The sequence below is a fragment of the Eleutherodactylus coqui genome, chromosome 2 (genome assembly GCF_035609145.1).
Source record: "Eleutherodactylus coqui strain aEleCoq1 chromosome 2, aEleCoq1.hap1, whole genome shotgun sequence".
Taxonomy (NCBI): Eukaryota; Metazoa; Chordata; class Amphibia; order Anura; family Eleutherodactylidae; genus Eleutherodactylus; species Eleutherodactylus coqui.
In genome coordinates this window covers 262,565,032-262,584,086 of record NC_089838.1, presented here as the reverse complement: position 1 = coordinate 262,584,086, position 19,055 = coordinate 262,565,032, and the positions used below count along the sequence as shown (strand labels likewise).

Here is a 19,055-nt window from a genome sequence, read left to right as displayed (position 1 = left end):
TCTGCACTGAAAAGGAAACTATTCTTCCCTGACCCCAAGTGGTCATCAGACTACATCAGCATTTAAACAAGTTTTTATACATCAACTGATTTTGCTAAAACCTGTTTATGAGCTGAATATTTCACAGATTGTACAATACAGACGTACATTTTGGAGACATGAGGCTGAGGTGTCATGAGCCACAAGAAAAGTTTGTAATCCATGCTGTTGCTACTGTGGAACTATAACATCCCTTAAAGGGATTTTCACCATCTGAAATACTGATAACCTATCCTCAGGATAGGTTAACAATAGTTTATCAGCGGAGGCCCACCACCCAGCACCTCAGTTGATCAACTGTTTTCTGAGCCAGTCTTTCATCAGCGTATAGAGCTGATGTGTTCCAGGAAATGCACAGCTCTGTTCTCTCTGCAGTGGCCCAACTGGGTATTGCAAGCAAGGTTCCCATTCACTTCAGTAGGAAATTTGCACTTGGCATGTTTATTGTACTATAAATGTAATTTGCCCATTGTATTACATCTTACAGATGGTGTTTAAGGTGTAGTATAGTACAGAAAAGGTTAAACATTCCAGACTGTAGTTACATACACCACAGTCAATTAGAACTAGGCTAGTGGGTGGAAATACAGTTATATAAGTTCAGATACACACCCAGTATAGCCGCAAAGTTTTTTTGGCTGGTTAGGGGTTGAGTTTGCTCACAAGAAACTACTTGCTTTACACTCAGCCTATGAGAAACAGATGTGTAGGCCCACTATTGAGTGTACAACAGCCTTGCTATTCTGACACCTGGATCACTACATGTGGGACACAGGAAACTACAGGATTAGCATAACTGATGGAAAGGCTAGAGTCACTCCAGAATTGTGATGGAAAACTCACAATAGTGCAGTACAGAGGTTAAGAATAGATCTGAGGAGGGGTTAAGCCCAGAGGCGTAACTTGAAGCTCCCGGGCCCCGATGCAAAACTTGTAACAGGGCCCCCAACTATAATGCTTTATCCATAGTACTGGGTTCCCTATATGGAGAAGAGAGGCCTTGTGGGTACCCTAAGGCTCCTGGGCCCGGGTGCAACCGCATCCCCTGCATCCTCTATAGTTACGCCCCTGATTAAGCCTCTACCAGTATTAAAACTGCGAATTTTCAAAGAATGTGCATTCATCTACTGATGTTGTACTGCTAGGCTTCAAGGGCAAGTAAATGTCAGTTTTAACTTTTCCTCTCTTGACTCCCAAACTTTATTTGGGACATGCACTGCACCACACCATCTAGTCTACACCCAGGGAACAGAGACCACCTCATCATCACCCTATGTACTTTTAATGTATGCGACTGACCAGATTGGTAGTGATGCACCTTGATAAGCATTTAGGTCAACAATCCCTGGCATAATCAACTGGTCACTGCACCACACATCCGAGGACTGAGCATGTCGGGATCCCTTCGCTATGTTGATCGTTGGAGGTGCCTGAGGCCACTGGTCAAACAGGATAGGAGAGGCCATTAGTACTTAAGTCCTGGAGAACCTCTTTCAAGGAAACCTGTCATTTTATGCTGCCAGAAACACAGCCAGCATGTAGTCTGAATAGCCGAACAAATTATAGAATACTTAAGAAAGCTACCAGGAATAGGAAGAAGAGTTACAAGGGTGGCTCCCCACTAGCTTCTCCACACCTGTAAGGGCATGCGCATGCGATTTGCGCATATATAGAACCAATGGTTCGCTATGGTATCGGTCACATGTCCGCTTTTTATGCGGATATGCGATAAATTATAGGACACGACGATTCGCAGATCGCGCCTATCTGCGTTCGGCGTTTTATGTGCGCACCAAAATCATTTTTTTCGCCGGTCAGTCTAAGTTTCATGCGCATTTTGATGCGCACGGCGATTTTTCTCCGGTCAGACGGGCGTTTTGCTGCGACGATTAACGCGGCTAGGTGCAGATTTTTCCCGCGATTTTTCGCCTCCAGTCACGCGATTTGCGCATGCGACACGCGATGCGCAAATCGCGCGAAAAAACGCCCGTCTGACTAAGGCCTCAGGGAATTATGATTTAAAGGGGTATTACCAAAATCGACTTTCATCACTTATCCATAGAATAGGTGATAAAAGTCTGATTGATGGTTCTCCAGTCCTGAGAACAGTGGTCTTGTGTCCCTCTTTTTTCGTCACTGTTGGCTTGCTGTACCCACCCGTAGTGACTTTGAGACTGAATGGATTGGCGGTGGCACATGCACGGTGCTGCTCCATTCATTTCAAAGGGGCTGACAGAAATAGCTGAATACGAGCATTCGGCTATCTCTTGCAATCCTATTGAAGTTGAGTGGAACAGCACTGTGCATGCATGACTGCCGCTTCCTTTAATCTCCTCCTCATTGTGTTGGGTCAGTGGGCCCACAGTGCGAAGGAAAGGGGACACTAAATCCCTGTTCTCAAAATCATGGGGTCTCAGCAGTGTAATCCCAGTGACCAGAATTTTATCACCTATCCTATGTACAGGCACGCACGGATTTTGCATGGGGAATCCCGCACGGAATCCGCCCGTACTCCCTACTGGGGACCCTGCGTACCTATTCCTTCCTTCTTTTCCTTTGTACTTCAGGTAGGCCGCCGGCACACATGTGCAGTACAAATTTCCCTGCACCGTCGCTAGGCGATGACGCAGATTCCGCAGCCTTTCCGCAATTATCAGAACATCAAATTCAGCTTCTTGATAATGAGGCAAAGTACAACAGATATCACTAGAAACTGTGAAGAAATAAACCAGTGTTGAACAGCTAAGAAGCAGCAATTACCCCTCCACTACTCTAGACCACCAGGGAAACAACCCTAAAAGTGGTTGTACCAGAATAGCCAATATACCCTACGGTTGTCTCCTTTCCTTACAAGTTGTACCAAAATTTGACTTTTATCACCTATCCCTTGTGAGACCTCTACCAATCCCCAGAATGAGGGTACTGTGTCCCACTCTTCTCTTCATTGTAGGCTTACTACATCCCCTGCAGTGAGGAGGAGATTAAATCAAGTGGTCTGGTGATAGCCAAGTACAAGTGCTCGGGCTATTTCCATCAGCCGCATTGAAATGGAGGAACGCTGAGCATGCGTGGGCACGTCTCCATTCAATCTGACATCCTGTGAGTGGATACTGTGAGCCTACAGTGACGAGGAGAGGGGGACACAGGACCCTCATTCTTGGGATCGGTGAGGGCCTCAGTGGTGATAGGTGATAAAAGTCAATTCTGGCACAACCCTTTTCTACAACCCTAGCCATCAGAAAAGCAGCCATTAACCTGACATTGTAGAAAGAAAGATATTGACTGCAGGCGCACCCACATATTGTGTATTGGGTACCTACCCTACTGGGCGTGGTACCACATGGCAACAACCATCTCCACAATACAATGTCCATAGGGGGAGCGACCCTGTAGCCTAAAAACACCACTGCTGCTAGGTTAGGCCCCCACAATTCTGAGCCACATCACCCACAGACACCGCACCACAGTAACAGCAACCGCCATGCAGCTGCACAATGTGAACAGGCCTGTTTAGCTTATCTGTCCGTATGCTCTATGAGAACCAAGTAGGCAATTGTCCTTATGCAGTCTCCTACTAATTAAAACCACCTAGGCCAAATGGGTTGGAGTGCTGGAACTACGATGCACCGTGTTTCTGAAGATTGGGATGTGTGGAAGACCTGGTTCCATTTGTGATGGGGAGACTTGGTGCTATTTGTTGGAGGTGTAGTTCTGTTGGGGGAATTCTATGATAGGGGAGATGTGGTTTTGTGGAGGGGGGTATGTTGGGAGGAAATTGTGATAGGGGAACATAAATCTGTGCTGGGGAGATTGTAATGGGGAAGACATGGTTCTGTGTTTAGCGGGGAGATTGTGACGTGTGGAGGATTTGATTCGGCTGGGTGTAGTTGAGATGTGGAGGAGACAAGGTTCTGTGGGAGGAAGGAGATGAAGTGGGTGGATGTCCAAGGTGCTAGAGTGGATGGAGATGATGTCCCTGAGGAAGAGAATAAAATGATGTAGGGAAGGGGTAAAGATGCCAAGGAGGTCTTGCTGAATATGGCAATTGGTTCTGATGAGTGGGGACACCCTGCTAATAGTGGATCACACAACGGACACCCACAGAATAATACGACCAGTTAATTGATTTGACAATTTATTTTACATTAATGAATTTATGACCTGTACGGCTTTTTTGGGCTTTTTTATAGACCCTGCATGGCTATTTCTTTACACCCATTTTGGCAGTTTCATTTTATTGCTGTATGGGTCACTAATCTGCACCCTATATGACTTTGTTGTCTGTACCTTGTATGTACAAGTCTTGGTCAAAAGTTTTGAGACTGGCACAAATTTTGGATTTCACAAAGTTTGCTGCTTTAGTGTTTTTAGATCCAGTCAGATGTTTCTGTGGAATACTAAAGTTGAATTATAAGTATTTCATACATTTTTAAACTTTTATTGACAAATATATTAAGTTTAGGCAAAGACAATATTTACAGTGTTGACCCTAAGGCCTCATGTCCACGGGGACAGATCCGCAGCGGGTGTCCCGCACGCGTGATCCGCGCCCCATAGGGATGTATTGGACACCCGCAGGTAAATAAATACCTGCGGATGTAATTTTCCCTTGAGGCTCAGATTGCGTGTGCGGGAAAACACCCGCAGCATGCTCCATTTCAGTGCGGGTCTCCCGCAGGCTTCTATTGAGGCCTATGGAAGCCGTCTGGATCCGCGGCACACCCGCAGCTGAATTCCTGCTCACTGGCACGCTGACGGTGTGCCGAGCACATCCGCCGGGCTGCAGAAAGAAGATCCGGCCGCGATCGAGGGAAGATCTGCAGCGTCCGGACAGGTAAGTTATTCTTCTTTTTAGGCCTCATGTCTGCGGGAAAGGAGGGACCCTCTGCAGGATTCTGCATGAAGAATCCACGGCGGGCCTGATTTTCCCCGTGGACAGGAGGCCTTAGGCTTCTTTCACACAGGCTACAAAATCATCGCTACAAAACGCATGTATGTGAAGTCCATGGTTTCCAATGGGTTCTTTCAGGCTACAAAATATTGCTAATGTGAAAAGTCCCACTGGAAACCATGAGCTTCACATACATTCATTTTGTAGCAATGATTTTGTAGTGAGGTTTTGTGGCCCGTGTGGAAGAGGCCTATGGCTGCCTTCCCACAGACACTAAAACCACGCAAGATTTGTGTGTTTTGAGATGCACAATCCTGCACAAATATGAACCCATTCTTTTGAATGCACATGCACACGAGTGATGTTTTCCTGCATGGCACCGCAATGCTATGTTCTATCTTGCTGTGTGATCTCGCATCGTAGCGCCCATTGTTTTCAATGGGGCCAGCAACAACAGTGGTGGATCCATTGGAAGCAACGGGAGAAACTCTGCGATCCTCTGCCACGAGTGTGACATCTGCAACAGAGGATTACTTCTTCCCCGAAGTGGTGCAAGGCTGTTTTGCCATGAAAGGCCCAAGATTCGGAGGCTGTTTCTACACAGTCTATCTCCAGGTCATCCGTTCGTTGAGACCATGAGATTACTACTTTCTCTAATTTGTTTATTTTAGATGGGATATGAGCCATATTGTCCCCTAGTTGGGAGATATGACTCTCAGGCTCCCAGCTCGACCTCCTAGATTCTGCACATCTTACTGCAGAAGGCCCAAGTCAGTTCTTACTTCCTCAGTTTCACGAGTCAGTGATGTTGTACTAGTGTGTAGAGCTTCTAGTAACTGTACTGTGACTTGTCATAGCGTGGGCTTGGGTTCCATCAGGAGTGGCAGGTCTAGGTATTGCAGACAACTATTTGGAAGAGCCAGAGGGAGTACGTGTACATGAGTGGATGGATCACATGCAAACTCCTTTAAATGTTCCGATATTGGTGGAGGAGAGTTATGGATCATTCTGGATTATTTACACTTCCCCCGCTTGCGAGAAGATGATATTGATATGATTGCGACTGAATAGGGACAAGTGTCAAGATGAAATGTATCAGTAAACTCATGATCTAGGAGTTTGAAGCGCAGGGCAGCTCAGGAGTGGACAGGCTGTATATTGGCCCGGGATGTAAGAATAGCGTAGTTCCGGGTTCTGAACGCAGATCCAGAAGTTGTGTATACAAAGCTATCAAGAGGTTTGCAAAGATGACAGGTGTCCAAATTAGGTTGCAGGATGAACAGATCTCAATAATTGCTCCAGCCACAAGACTCCGGTAATTAGGATTTTCACCGCAGGGGGTAAAGACTCATCAGGTGATTAAAATGACCCTCAGCCTCTATCCCACAGCAACTCAGGAGATGAAAGGCAGGCGGCTATCTCCTTGTAGCCCTCTTTTCACCAGTGGAAAGGCAGGGTGACAGCAGGGTGTTTTGGTGTGTCTATTATCACTTCAGGAGACAGGGAGGCAGCAGGGCACCCCACTGTGGCCTACCATGTCTCCCCCAAAATAAGACCCTGTCTTATATTAATTTTTGTGCCAAAGTAGGCACTAGGTGTTATTTTCGGGGATGTCTTATTATACTTACCTAGCAGGTGCGGTCCATGTCCTCCCACTGGTCTCCAGGGCTCTGGTGTGCTTGCTTGCAGTCTCAGCTGCCGAGAGAAGATCGCTTCCTGGTTCTGCCTCCAGAAAGCGATGGCTCTAATTGGTTCCCGAGCGCTGACATCCAATCAATGCAGCGCTCGATGAAACAATGCGATGGCTATGATTGGTTCATTGAGCGCTGCATTGATTGGCTGAGCAGTGCTCTAAGAACCAATCAACAGCCATTGCGTTGTGGAAGCGGGATTTATGAATTGGCTGAGCGGCATTCGTCTCTACATCTCCAGTGCGACAGCAATGTCTGCTGCGGAGTGAGGAGAAGCCACCGCCAGTGATGCAGAGACTCCGCTGAGATGAATGCCGCTCAGCCAATTCAAAAATCCTACCTCCACAACATGATTGCTGTTGATTGGTTCTTAGAGCGCTGCTCAGCCAATGAATGCAGTGCTCGATGAACCAATCACAGCCATCACTTTATTTCATTGAGTGCTGCACTGATTAGATGGCAGTGTTCGGGAACCAATCATAGGCATCGCTTCCTGGAGGCTGGATTTCTGACTCCCGGAACCAGGAAGCGTTCTTTGGTGGCTGAGGACTGCAAGTAAGTGTGCCGGAGCTTCAGAGACCAGTGGGAGGACATGGACCTTGGCTGCTAGGTAATGTATTGTGTTTTTTTTGTGTAATTTAGCTACGGCTTATTTTCAGGGTGGGGCTTATATTTCAAGCACACTCCCCTCCCCTTCCCTTGAAAATCCCCAAAAATCAGGATAGGTCTTATTTTCGGGGGGAAACACGGTAATACTATGGCCCATTTGTGACTGTGGGGAGGGGAGGTAACTGTGTACCCTGCCCGAGGCCTGTCTGTCAGCACACGGAAGAGAAGGCAGAGGCACAGCAAGATACTATGCCTGCAATTCGTTCACCGTTGCTTGGGACCCCATTTGATCAGCTGATCAGGTGCTCGCAATCAAAACCAAGAGACACAGGGGTTGGAGTGGAAGCTACTGCTCCAACCCCTGTGTAGTGGCCAGTACTTGTAACTTCAGGAGCAACTCTCATTGAAATAAATGGGAGCTGAGCCTGCAATTACAAGTGTCGGCCACTACACAGGAGCCTGGCAGTAGTTTGCACTCCAACCCCTGTGTGTAGCAGCGCTGACAGCGGGTGCCCAATCAGTTGATTGGTTGGGGTCCCAATCGGTGGACCCTGGCTAATCAACTATTGATGATCTATCCTGAGGATACATCATCAATAGTATTTCTGCCAGGAAAACCCTTTTAAACCCTCTACTACTCTAGTCCATCAGGAAAGCATCCGTTAACCCCTCTACTTTTCTAGACCACCAGGGAAGTAGCTATTAACACTTTCACTACTGTAAACCATCAGAAAAGCAATCACTAATCCCTGTACTACCATAGACCATCAGAGAAGTAGTTATTATTCCCTTCTCTACCTTACACTATCAGAGAAACTGATATTTACCCCTGAAATACCCTAGACCACCAGGAAAATATGGAGTATCCCCTATATCCCCTAGGTAATTAGGAAAGCAATCACTCTTCCACTACACTTATACCAGGAAAGCAGCCACAGGTGACTCCAATACCCTAGAACAGCAGGCTAGCAGCCACTAGCCCATCCACTGCCATAGGTCCCTAGGAAAGCGGCCATAAGGTTTTCCAGTATCATATTATAATAGTTGTTGCTTTTAACCAATTTATGCCCTGAATGGTGGTATAAGACCACACTTCACTTATGACAACCTCTCTACCACGTGTGTCGTTTATAATCAAAAGTAGGAATAGATCCCAGCCAGGGGAAAAGAAAGACATTCACTAACATTTCCTGACTCTTCCTACTTTCGATTTAAACATTTTCACATGTGGTATGAAACTAGCCATATTTAGTTTTGTATGATATTATTCTTCTTTGTAATTTCTGGGTCAATGAACTTTTAATTTATTTATTTTACATGATCCCTGACGTTAAAAACTTTGACATGCTTCCACAATCATTGGCCAGATTTGATAGACAATACTTTCTTTTAGACAAAAAAAATGTCTACTGAGACCTTTGAATTATTGCAGTATTGCCCACACATTACATTGGCACCATAGTAAATCCATATAGATTAGCATTGGATAAAAGCTATGTAGGAGACTTGCTTGCTCTTCTGTGAGCCTGCATGGGTATCCCCAGTTGGAACATATGATTAATCTGTATAATAATTGCTGATACAATTATATTGTATAAAGTAACTGATTTCAATAAAATGAAAAGTGTCAGTATTGCAATATACCCCCCCATCATTTACAATGATTTAATTACAAAATCTCTCAACCTGCTGGCCCCCACATAAGCATGGGTTCAACAGTCAGACACCACTTCCTTTGCTGCTGTATCTTGTGATGGGCTACAATTTTTTCATAACCCCAGACCTGAATATAGGTGTGATGGAGGAGTAGGCGTTGTTCTTTCTTCACAATGCATTCTCCAGGCAACTCCAGGCTCTCCTCACCCATATTCCCCACTTTTGAGATCCTCACCCTTAGACTCTTCCATCCACTGTTCATACGAGTGGTGTTCATCTTTCGAACCCTCTTGGCTCTCCTCACCTGTTTCTGGATCACTTTGCCGTCTGGCTTACCCACTTCTTGAAATACCAACTGTCATATTGGGTGACTTTAAAGAGATATTTCAGGACTTTTTTATTTTTTTCAATTGATGACAGAAAGGTCATCAATAGATTATCTTCGGGAATCCACCACTCATGAACCCCATTGATCAGGGCTGCTGTCACTGTGGGCAGTGCAGGAAGTAGAAAGTGCTGACCATAGCACAGTGTCCGTGGTTAATATTGCAGGAGCAGCTCCCGTTGAATTCAATAGAAGCTGCGCCTGCAGTACCAGCTTTGGCCACAGCAATAGGGCCAGTGCTTTTTGCTTTCTGCACAGACCGCAGTGACTGTGGCCTTGGGAATCAGCTGATGTACAGGGATCCCAAACGGGGAGATCTCCGCCAATCACCAATTGATGACTTGGCAGTTATTAATAAAAAAAATTAAAAAGTCCCATAAAACCCTATTAAATCCCCACTGACATTCCAATCTCCCAATCTGCCTCTCAGCTTTTATCGCTATCTTCCTCCCTTTCACAACTTACAGCTTCTTCCAAAGGCAAACCGCTTGACTTGGTCTTCTTCCATTTCTGTTCTGTCTCTGACTTTTTAAACTCCTCTCTCCCACTCTATGACCACAACTGCCTTTCCTGTAATGTTCAAGTATTCTTGACTTTCCGAGGACACTCCTAATTATCGCACACACAGAAATCTAGAGGCCACTAACACTATGTATTACAGTGTATAGTCTCCTTACAGTCATTGCTGTCCCCAGCCTCTCATGTCCCAATTTGGCTGTGAACACTATAATAAAACTCTTAAAAATGCCTTAGGTAAAGCAGCACCTCACACACACTGATCTTCTCGACATAGACCATGGAACGAGCGTCAAAAGCATTTCCTTCAGCAGTGCTCTACATGTGTTGAACGTCTGTGGAGAAAATCACAGATGTCTGCATATTTCCTCCATTACAAATGCATGTTCAGAACTTACAACTTTACCTTTCACCAAGTTATACAAGCCTACTTCTCCACTCTCATCTTCTCACTATCTAATAGTCCAAAATGACTCCTTGCCAGTTTTCACTTCCCTTGGAGCCCTAAGGTGCAGCCGCCTACAATGGATACCAATGCTGAAGACTGGGCGCTTACTTCAAAGTGAAAATTGACAACATCCAGAAGGAAGTAATCTCCCAATACCTGAGTATCTTTGATCCCCTTTCCTCCCACACCTTCTCTAGTTCACTCTCAGCGTTCAACGGAACAACAGAGGAAGTCTCCAGGCTCCTCTCTTCTTCTGGCCCTACTTCCTGAATTAGTGATCCTATTCCATCACACCTTGTCCAGTCTCTCCCTGTCTGTAATCTGTCATCTTACTACAATTTTTAACCTCCCTCTTTCTTCTGGCATCTTTCCATCCTCCAACATGTAGTCATGTTCCCATTACTAAAGAAACCATCTCTTGGCTCGTCCTTTGCTGTCAACTACCGACCAATCTCCAATCTCCTCTTCATCTTCATACCTTTGGGATATCTGATCTGCTCTTGCCTAATAAACTATGTCTGTGATAACTCTCTTCTTTACCCCTTACAATCTGATTTTCGTACTCTACATTTTACAGAAACTGCCCTTACTAAAGTGTTAAACAGTCTTGTGATGGCTAAATTGAATTGTGACTACTCTCTACTGATTCTTCCGGATCTCTCCTTGGCTTTTGACAATGTAGATCCCCAATATCTCTTCAGTATGCTCCACTCTATTGGCCATTAGCATACTGCTCTCTCCTGGTTTTCCTCCTACCTCTCTGACTGCTCATTCAGTGTATTATTTGCTGGATCTACTTCTTCTCCTCTTCCTCTTGCTGTTGGATTTTCTCAGGGTTCTATCCTACGTGCTTTCCTCTCTCCCATCTATAAAACCCCTGCTAGACAAACCATCAGCATATTTGGCTTCAGTGCCATCTTAGTCATCAGTACTAACCTGATGAAACTACTACAAAATGCCAGTGATTGTCTGTTCACTGTTTCTTTCACCATGTTATCTCTCTATCTAACACCGAATCTTTAAAAACTGAACTCCTTGTGTTCCCACCATCTACTAAGCGACCTAAACCTGATATTTCCATTTCAGACTGTGGTACCACCAGAACTCCTAATCATCATGCCTGCAGTCTTATCTCTGCTATTTCCTTCACTCCCTCTATTCAAGCACTTGCATGCTTGTGTCAGCTATACCTTAAAAACATCTTGAGAATTCATCGTCTTTTCACTGTGGATACATCAAAAACTCTTATTGTTGTCCCGATCCATTTTCAGTTTGATTACTGCAACTTGCTACTGATCGATCTTCTGCTCACTAAACTCTGCCCCCTCCAGTCTATTCTGAATACAGCAGCCAGACTTATTTTTTTTGGCCAGTCACTACACTGATGCCTCCCCTCTGTGCCAGTCACTACACTGATGCCTCCACAGATTGCCAGTCCACTATAGAATACAATTTAAACACATCACTCTCATCTCCTTCTTCATCTCTGTCTACCACCCTACCTGTGCTCTTCTTTTTCCTAATGACCTTAGACTCCTTCCGTGTAAAAGGTGCTTTTACACGGAATAAGTAGTGTTCAGATTTTCACTAAGCAGGCCGATTTGTCGAAAGGCTTGGATGGTTCAACAAGGAGAGCTGACGGCTGAAGTACGGGAGGCCGAATCCGTCACCCCAATTTCTTCATAGTTTGTAAATCTTGTGGACAGCGCCCTCACTTCTATTTGTTCAGACTGTCTATTGGGTACCATATGGAATGTCTGATTCTGTCTGTGTTCCCTCTGATTTGTAAAGTGCTGCATAATATGTTGGTGCCATATAAATAAAGATTATGATGATGCTTATTATTATATAGGAACTAAACCTTATTTTGTAGCTTTTGTGTTATTGAAAGCTGGTAGCTGACCAGTTGAGGTGGCTTTAGACGTTCCTGCAGTTTTTTAAATGATAGCATTTTCTATTGACTTTTGGAAACCCACATGTAGAGCTGCATGTTGAGTTTAATATAACCCACAATACAATGTATAACAAAAATGTTATCTAATGCCTTCATGGATTTTCTTTTCTTTCTGCCTATATATGTATTGCTGGTGACCATCTGTCTGCTTCTCACTTCCCCTCCATAACCGGCACACTAACATAATAACAATTTATCTACTTAACTTCAATCTCTTTTAAACTATACTTGAACGCCAAGGAGATAATCCATTTAGAGCAAGTAGGCCATTGCAGGACAAGACTGCATCAGAGACACAGATACCCTCCATACAAGAGCATTTCTCTCAACCTGTATTCACTGAGACAGTATAAAAAGTCATTATAACAAAGAAATCCTCATAGGAGAATTCAGAAATAAACTCCTAGATTTGTAGATGACTTTTCATGATGTGTTCAAAAAAGCCGGAGATTTTACAATTAGTTTCTAAACGATTTTCTTATGCTTTTGTATTAAACGGAAACTAACTAGAAATGAGAACTATGTGGGAGAATTACCGAGTTATATTCTATTAGCGGTTGCTGCGCCTTGCGATAGAGGACTTAAGTCTGAAGGAATGGTCCAGTCCGCATTAGTAATACTCCTGCTATGATATATGTGAGTAACACATATGAGAGGTTCAAGGCACATCTGTGATTTTAAATTCATTAGGAAGTGTTAATTTTAATAAATATTAATTAAAGTTATGTTTTGCTAGCAGGGTAACCTAGGATAGCTACCTGAGTCCAATCAACTGTTAGAAAGTAAAGCAGTATTACTAGGTTTCTAAGGAGTCCTTTTTTACAGCATATTGTCAAGGAATCCTTCAAACAAAACTGAATTGTCTCTGGAGGACAACCCCTTTAAATTGTCAATTTAAAGCTCTATTTGGTACAAAAATGGAGGTAACTGTTACATATATTTTAACCTGGTCATTTAAGCTTATCTTTATAATTGATGTTCTATTTGGGCTTAAAATACTGTTTAAAAGTAATATTACATTTATGACTTGGTGAGTTATGTTAACTCTTCGTTTAAGTGCCATCATTGATGCTGATCATTCAAGAGTAGAGATGAGTGAGTATACTCGCTAAGGCACATTACTCGAGCGAGTAGTGCCTTAGCCGAGTATCTCCCCGCTCGTCTCTAAAGAGACGGGGGGCGGCGCGGGTGACAGGTGAGTTGCGGGGGGGAGAGAGGGAGAGAGAGATCTCCCCTCCATTCCTCCCGGCTCTCCCACGCAGCTCCCCACCCGCCGCCGGCCCCCGAATCTTTAGAGACAAGCAGCGAGATACTCGACTAAGGCACTACCCGCTCGAGTAATGTGCCTTAGCGAGTATACTTGCTCATCTCTATTCAAGAGTACTTTCTTTCTATCTCCTTTGAATAAAATAATCATGATCCGAAATACAAGGAGGAGGGAGAAGAAAAAGTGACAACGGCTGCTCAGAGCCCACAATGTGGTTGTCATTTCCTTTTTCAACACTGAAGGAAAAATTACTTCTCTTGTCTATGTTAGGTTGGCTTTGTATCTGCGTTGGTACCTCTGGTCGGAGGTTCCGCTGCAGATCCGGCTCAAAATACCAGTAGAAAAAGAGCTGCATGCAGCTGTTTTTCTTCCGTCTAAATGCTGGCCAGCTGAGCGGAAACCGAATGGACCCCATCGTAGTCAATGGGGTCCTAAGGCACTATTCGGTTCCATCTTGAGACAGAGCCATTCGGCCATGGAGATTCCCATTTCCTGCTCACTGAACGGAACCGAAAAGCAGAACCCCAGACGCAGATGTAAAACCACCCGTAGAGCCTCAAAAACCATGTTAATTTGGAAAACAAGTAAATAAAGATGTAACTTTTTTAACTATGGTAATTTCCTGAACATCTTCAAAAAGTGTATATTTCTCAAAGGACAAGCAGTCCAGACATCACCTGGATATGTACAAGTCATATATGGTAGGCCCACCTGGAAGAAAGCCCCCTATGTTTTTTAATGGATTCTGTAACCAGTAAATAAAAGCAGGGGATGAGATCAGGGTAAAGTAACTGCAGAACAGATCAGCGGGTAAAAAGCAAAGCTATAAGCAAAGCAGTTGGGGAAAATGGCTATAGTTTCTGATTTTCGATCAAAATAACCTAGCACTGATGAAATCACATTCACACAGTCCAAGATGAAGTCATGATTTGATTGGAGTCTATTGAGTAATATTAGTAGTGGTGCAGGAAAGCAATACATATGGTAAGTCCATCGGATCTATTGTCTTAGAGCTGTCTTACCTTCCCCCAGAGGGTCCAAGGTATGAATCATAAGTTGAAATATGGTACTGCGAATGGTGCTGTTATGCAGAGAGGCCGAACTCCCACCTCTGGTAAGGAAAGGCTTCAGCTGGACAGAGGAGGATAAAATATTATTTTATATTAGCTCTTTATGAAATTGTATATTAAACATCATATTGATTATGAATATAAACTAATTCTTTTTCAGCTTTGTTGTTTAATGCATGAAATAAAACTGCACGCTATCCTACAAAAAATAATTGAACACCTGAGCAAGAATCAAAGTAGTTATTTACATATATTAATACCTAGAGGAGTCTCCTTTTTCTCAAGTGACATCGGAAACTTTCTGTGGCATACTTTCTACTAACATCTGAAACATTTCCCTCCATCCACCCTGGAAACGTTTGGTTAGTTTTCTTAGAGAAGATACATCAGCCAGTCTACGATGGTGCAAGGAGCGTTGTCATTGGACAGTTAGAACCAATGGTATAGACCTAAATGGCTGGGAGTGAGGTGCAACCTGATAATAGACATGCAATTACGCAGATATTATCAGATCAATTTCTCTGTTTTATTTAGAATGCCAGCTTCATAAAAACACGTTTTAAAGCAGCAAAATGCCTCTTCATCAGTAATGCTTGGAGCATACTGTACAGGTGAACATGACACAATATATATATGGGGTTATATGAGAAAAATAAAAAAGGAATGCACAAATATGATACGTGAGGAAGGAACAGAATACAGAGGTTAGGAAGATCAGGGTAAAAAAAAAACACGAGGAAAAATACATTACTAATAATAATATAAAAGTATGAAAATTGTAAAACCCTCAATTGCAAAGCAAATGGGTTAAACTAAAAAAACACAAAGCTGTAAGAAAGATAATAGGAACAACACATGTTCACAATGATAAAAATACAAAACATAAGAAAATGATAATTTATAAATTAAGATAAAAATTCATGTCAACAGGCATAGATAAAAATATAAATAAGGCATGTTTCATAAGGTTTAACCCTTTTCAATCCACTGTCTGACATCTTCAGACATTCTGATTGAAGGCTGTACAGCTCTGATGTCGGAAGACGTCTGGCAGGATATTATTACTGTATATTACTGGCCGCTCTGTTGTCGGGGGCCTCTCCAGCATGTTCAATACTGCAGTACTGGCTCTAGCCAGCAGATGGCGCCATTGTATAATGGCAGAAGGAGAAAGCCGCCTAGGAAACTCTGAATTCAAAATCGGATTGAAAAGGGTTAATCACCATTACGGATATTAAAACTAATAATCAAAGCAATTCTATTCCATTTACAGAATACAAAAGATATAGAAAATAACCAGGAATAAATAACGCTCAGCTATTTCCATCAGTACCATTAAAATGAATGGAGCGGCAGCACTCCATTCATTTCAATGGGGCTGACGAACGGATATCTGTCTGCATTACTGAGATGAATACAGCCATGGCTGAGCATGTGCTACGAGCAGCCCATTCATAACTATATTACAGAAATGATCCTGCACTGTGAAATAGGGGATGTACTAGTCCCCCATTCTATAGATTGTTGGGGTTTTAAGTGGTCAAACCACCATCGATCTATCACCTTTCACCCATCCAGTGGATGGATGAAAACTGAAAAAAATGCACCATCACCAGAATACCCCTTTTAGGCCCAATGTACATGGGCGAATCTGATTTGCAGAATCTGCGCAGGTTACCCGCACGGAAGATCCGCAAATCAAGCCACCCATATGGATATATGTGTGTCCGCAAGTGAAATAAAGCATGCGGATTTGATTTGCGGACCATTTGGTCCGGAAAAAAAAATCGCAGCATGCTACATTTCACTACAGATCCTTCACAGACGACTTCCATAGAAGTCAATGGAAGCTGTATGATCAGTGGCCCATCCAGGGGAAAACAGGTGTTTAAAAAAAATCTCCATTGCGCATGTGCTGCGGCACGCCGGCCGTCACTTCTGCAAACATCCCCAGTGAGCAAAAGAGAAAACCCGCAGAAGACCTGGTCGGGTAAGTAGAATTCCTGCAGTGTACTCAACCACGGACAGGGTTGGATTCCGCTGTGGGCTCCCGCATGCGGAATCTGATCCACTCTTGGACATAAGGCCTAAAAGTACAGCTTAGGTTCCTTTATGGTCAGGCGATGGTTTACGTGGCATGGCCTTGGTCTGTTGGTTGTAGTAGCAAAAACCATGAGCAATAATGTGCTGCTGACAATGTAGCAATACTCTGGGAATAGTCAGCAGTACTTCCAACAAGACAACATGCATCGTTGGTGTTTTAGGTTGGTTTGAGGATATGGATGTTTCCACGATTGGAATGGCCTGAACCCTACTGAAAATCTTAGGGACGAACTGGAACATCAGGTCAGGAAATATAACCAGCGTCCACCTTCTGTGAGACAACTCCCAAGAGTTATGCAGGATAAATGAGGGAAAATACCAGCTAAAATGTATCAGACATTAGAAGAAAGTACCACAGAGAGTATCCGATGTCATTACGACCAAAGGAGCCCCACTAAGTATTACCATATGCAAATAAATACTACTTTTTATTCTTGCTCAGGTGTCCAAATACTTTTGGTAAGATAGTGTATCTGAACACAATACGTTTGAGAATGGTCCAGGAACCAGCAGCAGATACACAACCCCACTAACCATATTTCCATAATGAGGTTGGGATGTTCATGTCTTAAAGGAAGTTGGTGAGAAGGGCTGGAAAATGAGTGTTATGGCTCTTAGGAGATGAAGAACACCTCCAAAATTAGGAAGATGGGGAATGAGTGCTCCGTCAAACAGAAGAGCTATTGAGAAAAACTCCCACATTTGTAGACCTGTGGAATGAGTGGCCTAGGGCAGAGGCGTAACTTGAAGCTCTCGGGCCCCGATGCAAAACTTGTAACAGGGCCCCCAACTATAATGCTTTACTCAGAGTACTGGGTTCCCTATATGGAGAAGAGAGGCCTTATGGGCCCCCTAAGGCTCCTGGCCCGGGTGCAACCACATCCCCTGCATCCTCTATAGTTACGCCCCTGGTCTGGGGCATCGAAACAGCTAGGGAAAAACTGATTGGCACATACGAAAGCTGATGGATGAGTGGCTCAGGTAAGCTTGAGAAGGATTGGGCTGGTGATATTAAAGGTGAAATGAGTCCTGGAGAAAAGCCGCTGCAATTGCTATAATCCTAACAAGAGATTTGTTATTGCTGCACTACGGAAGTTAGTGGTGACATAAATGTGCATAAAACACAAGATGCTTTTAATATTAGAATAATTCTTTTTCTTGGCTTTATGATGTACTGAAGCAGAAAGCATAATGGGCGCTAAAAGAAAGTAATGGATCCCTTCTGTTTTGATAATGTAATGTAAATATCACCGAAATACTGGGTTGTGGGGTCATGCACTGCATTCAGTTTTATTGACCACCAACCTGTCTGCCAGAACCTAAATAATATCATTAGGGCCATTTTTCATTGACAATACCATATACAGAATTCAAGTTGATCTCTAAAAGAGTAAATTGAATACTGATGCAGGACTCTGACTTGAGGACAGTAGTAAAAATGTCCTAAAAACCTATAAAACATGCCCGCTATTGCTCTATGCTTTCAATTTGCAACAGCCCAACATCTTACGCATAGGTAAGAGAGTAAATTGGATTAGTACTTTTGAGCAGTCTGTGTTAAACTCCTTTGATCACCTACCTTTAATCTGTTGTTGTCTTCTGGTGGCTTTGTCTCATCCCCTGCAACTGACCCATTGCCTTTCTGTACATAGACATGAAAAGTAACCAAGTAACACCATCAGTCACTACTTTGCAAACATACTCAACTATCAGCAACAACAACGTTAACGGTACCGCCTTATGGGAAATTGTAGATCTTTCTAGAATGGGCATTCAATTTCTCCTATTTTTATTTCAAGTTCTGAAATTGTTGTTTGCTTCCCTTGAGTTAAAAAATGATTAAGTTCACATGAAGGAGTTGACTTAGGGCATAAGGAAAAGTAATTGATCATCACTGTGTATCAAGTGTTTGGAACAGTCTATTCATCTTATACACTTCCCTCTCTTGGCATGGAAGCCTGTTATGTAGTGCCATATAGTTGGCAGCAGGTAACTCCTCGTAAATCACCTGATTGATGAGTTTATTTAGGATATAACATTAGAGGGCAGAGTGCTCAGGATTTGTACTCTTTTTTACAGTACATCCATCACTACCAGCTATATAACATTGTGAAATACACTGTAGAGTACACATTGACTACAGTGTAGATCAATGCCAACATCCATTATACGCTTCGTGCATCTGTCACGTAAACTTATCAGCATTTCAGAAGTGATAGTAGCCAAATATTATATCTTATTGAAATCCTGTAGCATGCAATTTTGCACCCAGAAAACTTGTCGTAATGTAGTGAGAAGAATGGGAATTTGTAAATGTTTGCAGAATTATAGAAAAACGGCTGTTTTCTATGTTTTTGTGACTGGAGATTGACCCTCACACCTAAGTGTTTCCAGTAAAAGGGATAACTTTGAAAAACTCCTTGCCA

General features: G+C 43.3%; 1 protein-coding gene across 1 annotated transcript in view; it reads right to left on the bottom strand.

The window, feature by feature from the left end:
* SLC24A1 (solute carrier family 24 member 1) overlaps window positions 1-19,055 on the bottom strand; it is a 55,292-nt gene that overhangs the window by 28,338 nt on the left and 7,899 nt on the right. The window contains exons 3-6 of the mRNA XM_066589991.1: window positions 18,209-18,271; window positions 14,479-14,587; window positions 8,737-8,743; window positions 7,679-7,705 (exon numbers count right to left, since the gene is read on the bottom strand). Coding sequence (XP_066446088.1) covers window positions 7,679-7,705; window positions 8,737-8,743; window positions 14,479-14,587; window positions 18,209-18,271 — 206 coding nt within the window. The remainder of the gene's footprint in view (window positions 1-7,678; window positions 7,706-8,736; window positions 8,744-14,478; window positions 14,588-18,208; window positions 18,272-19,055) is intronic.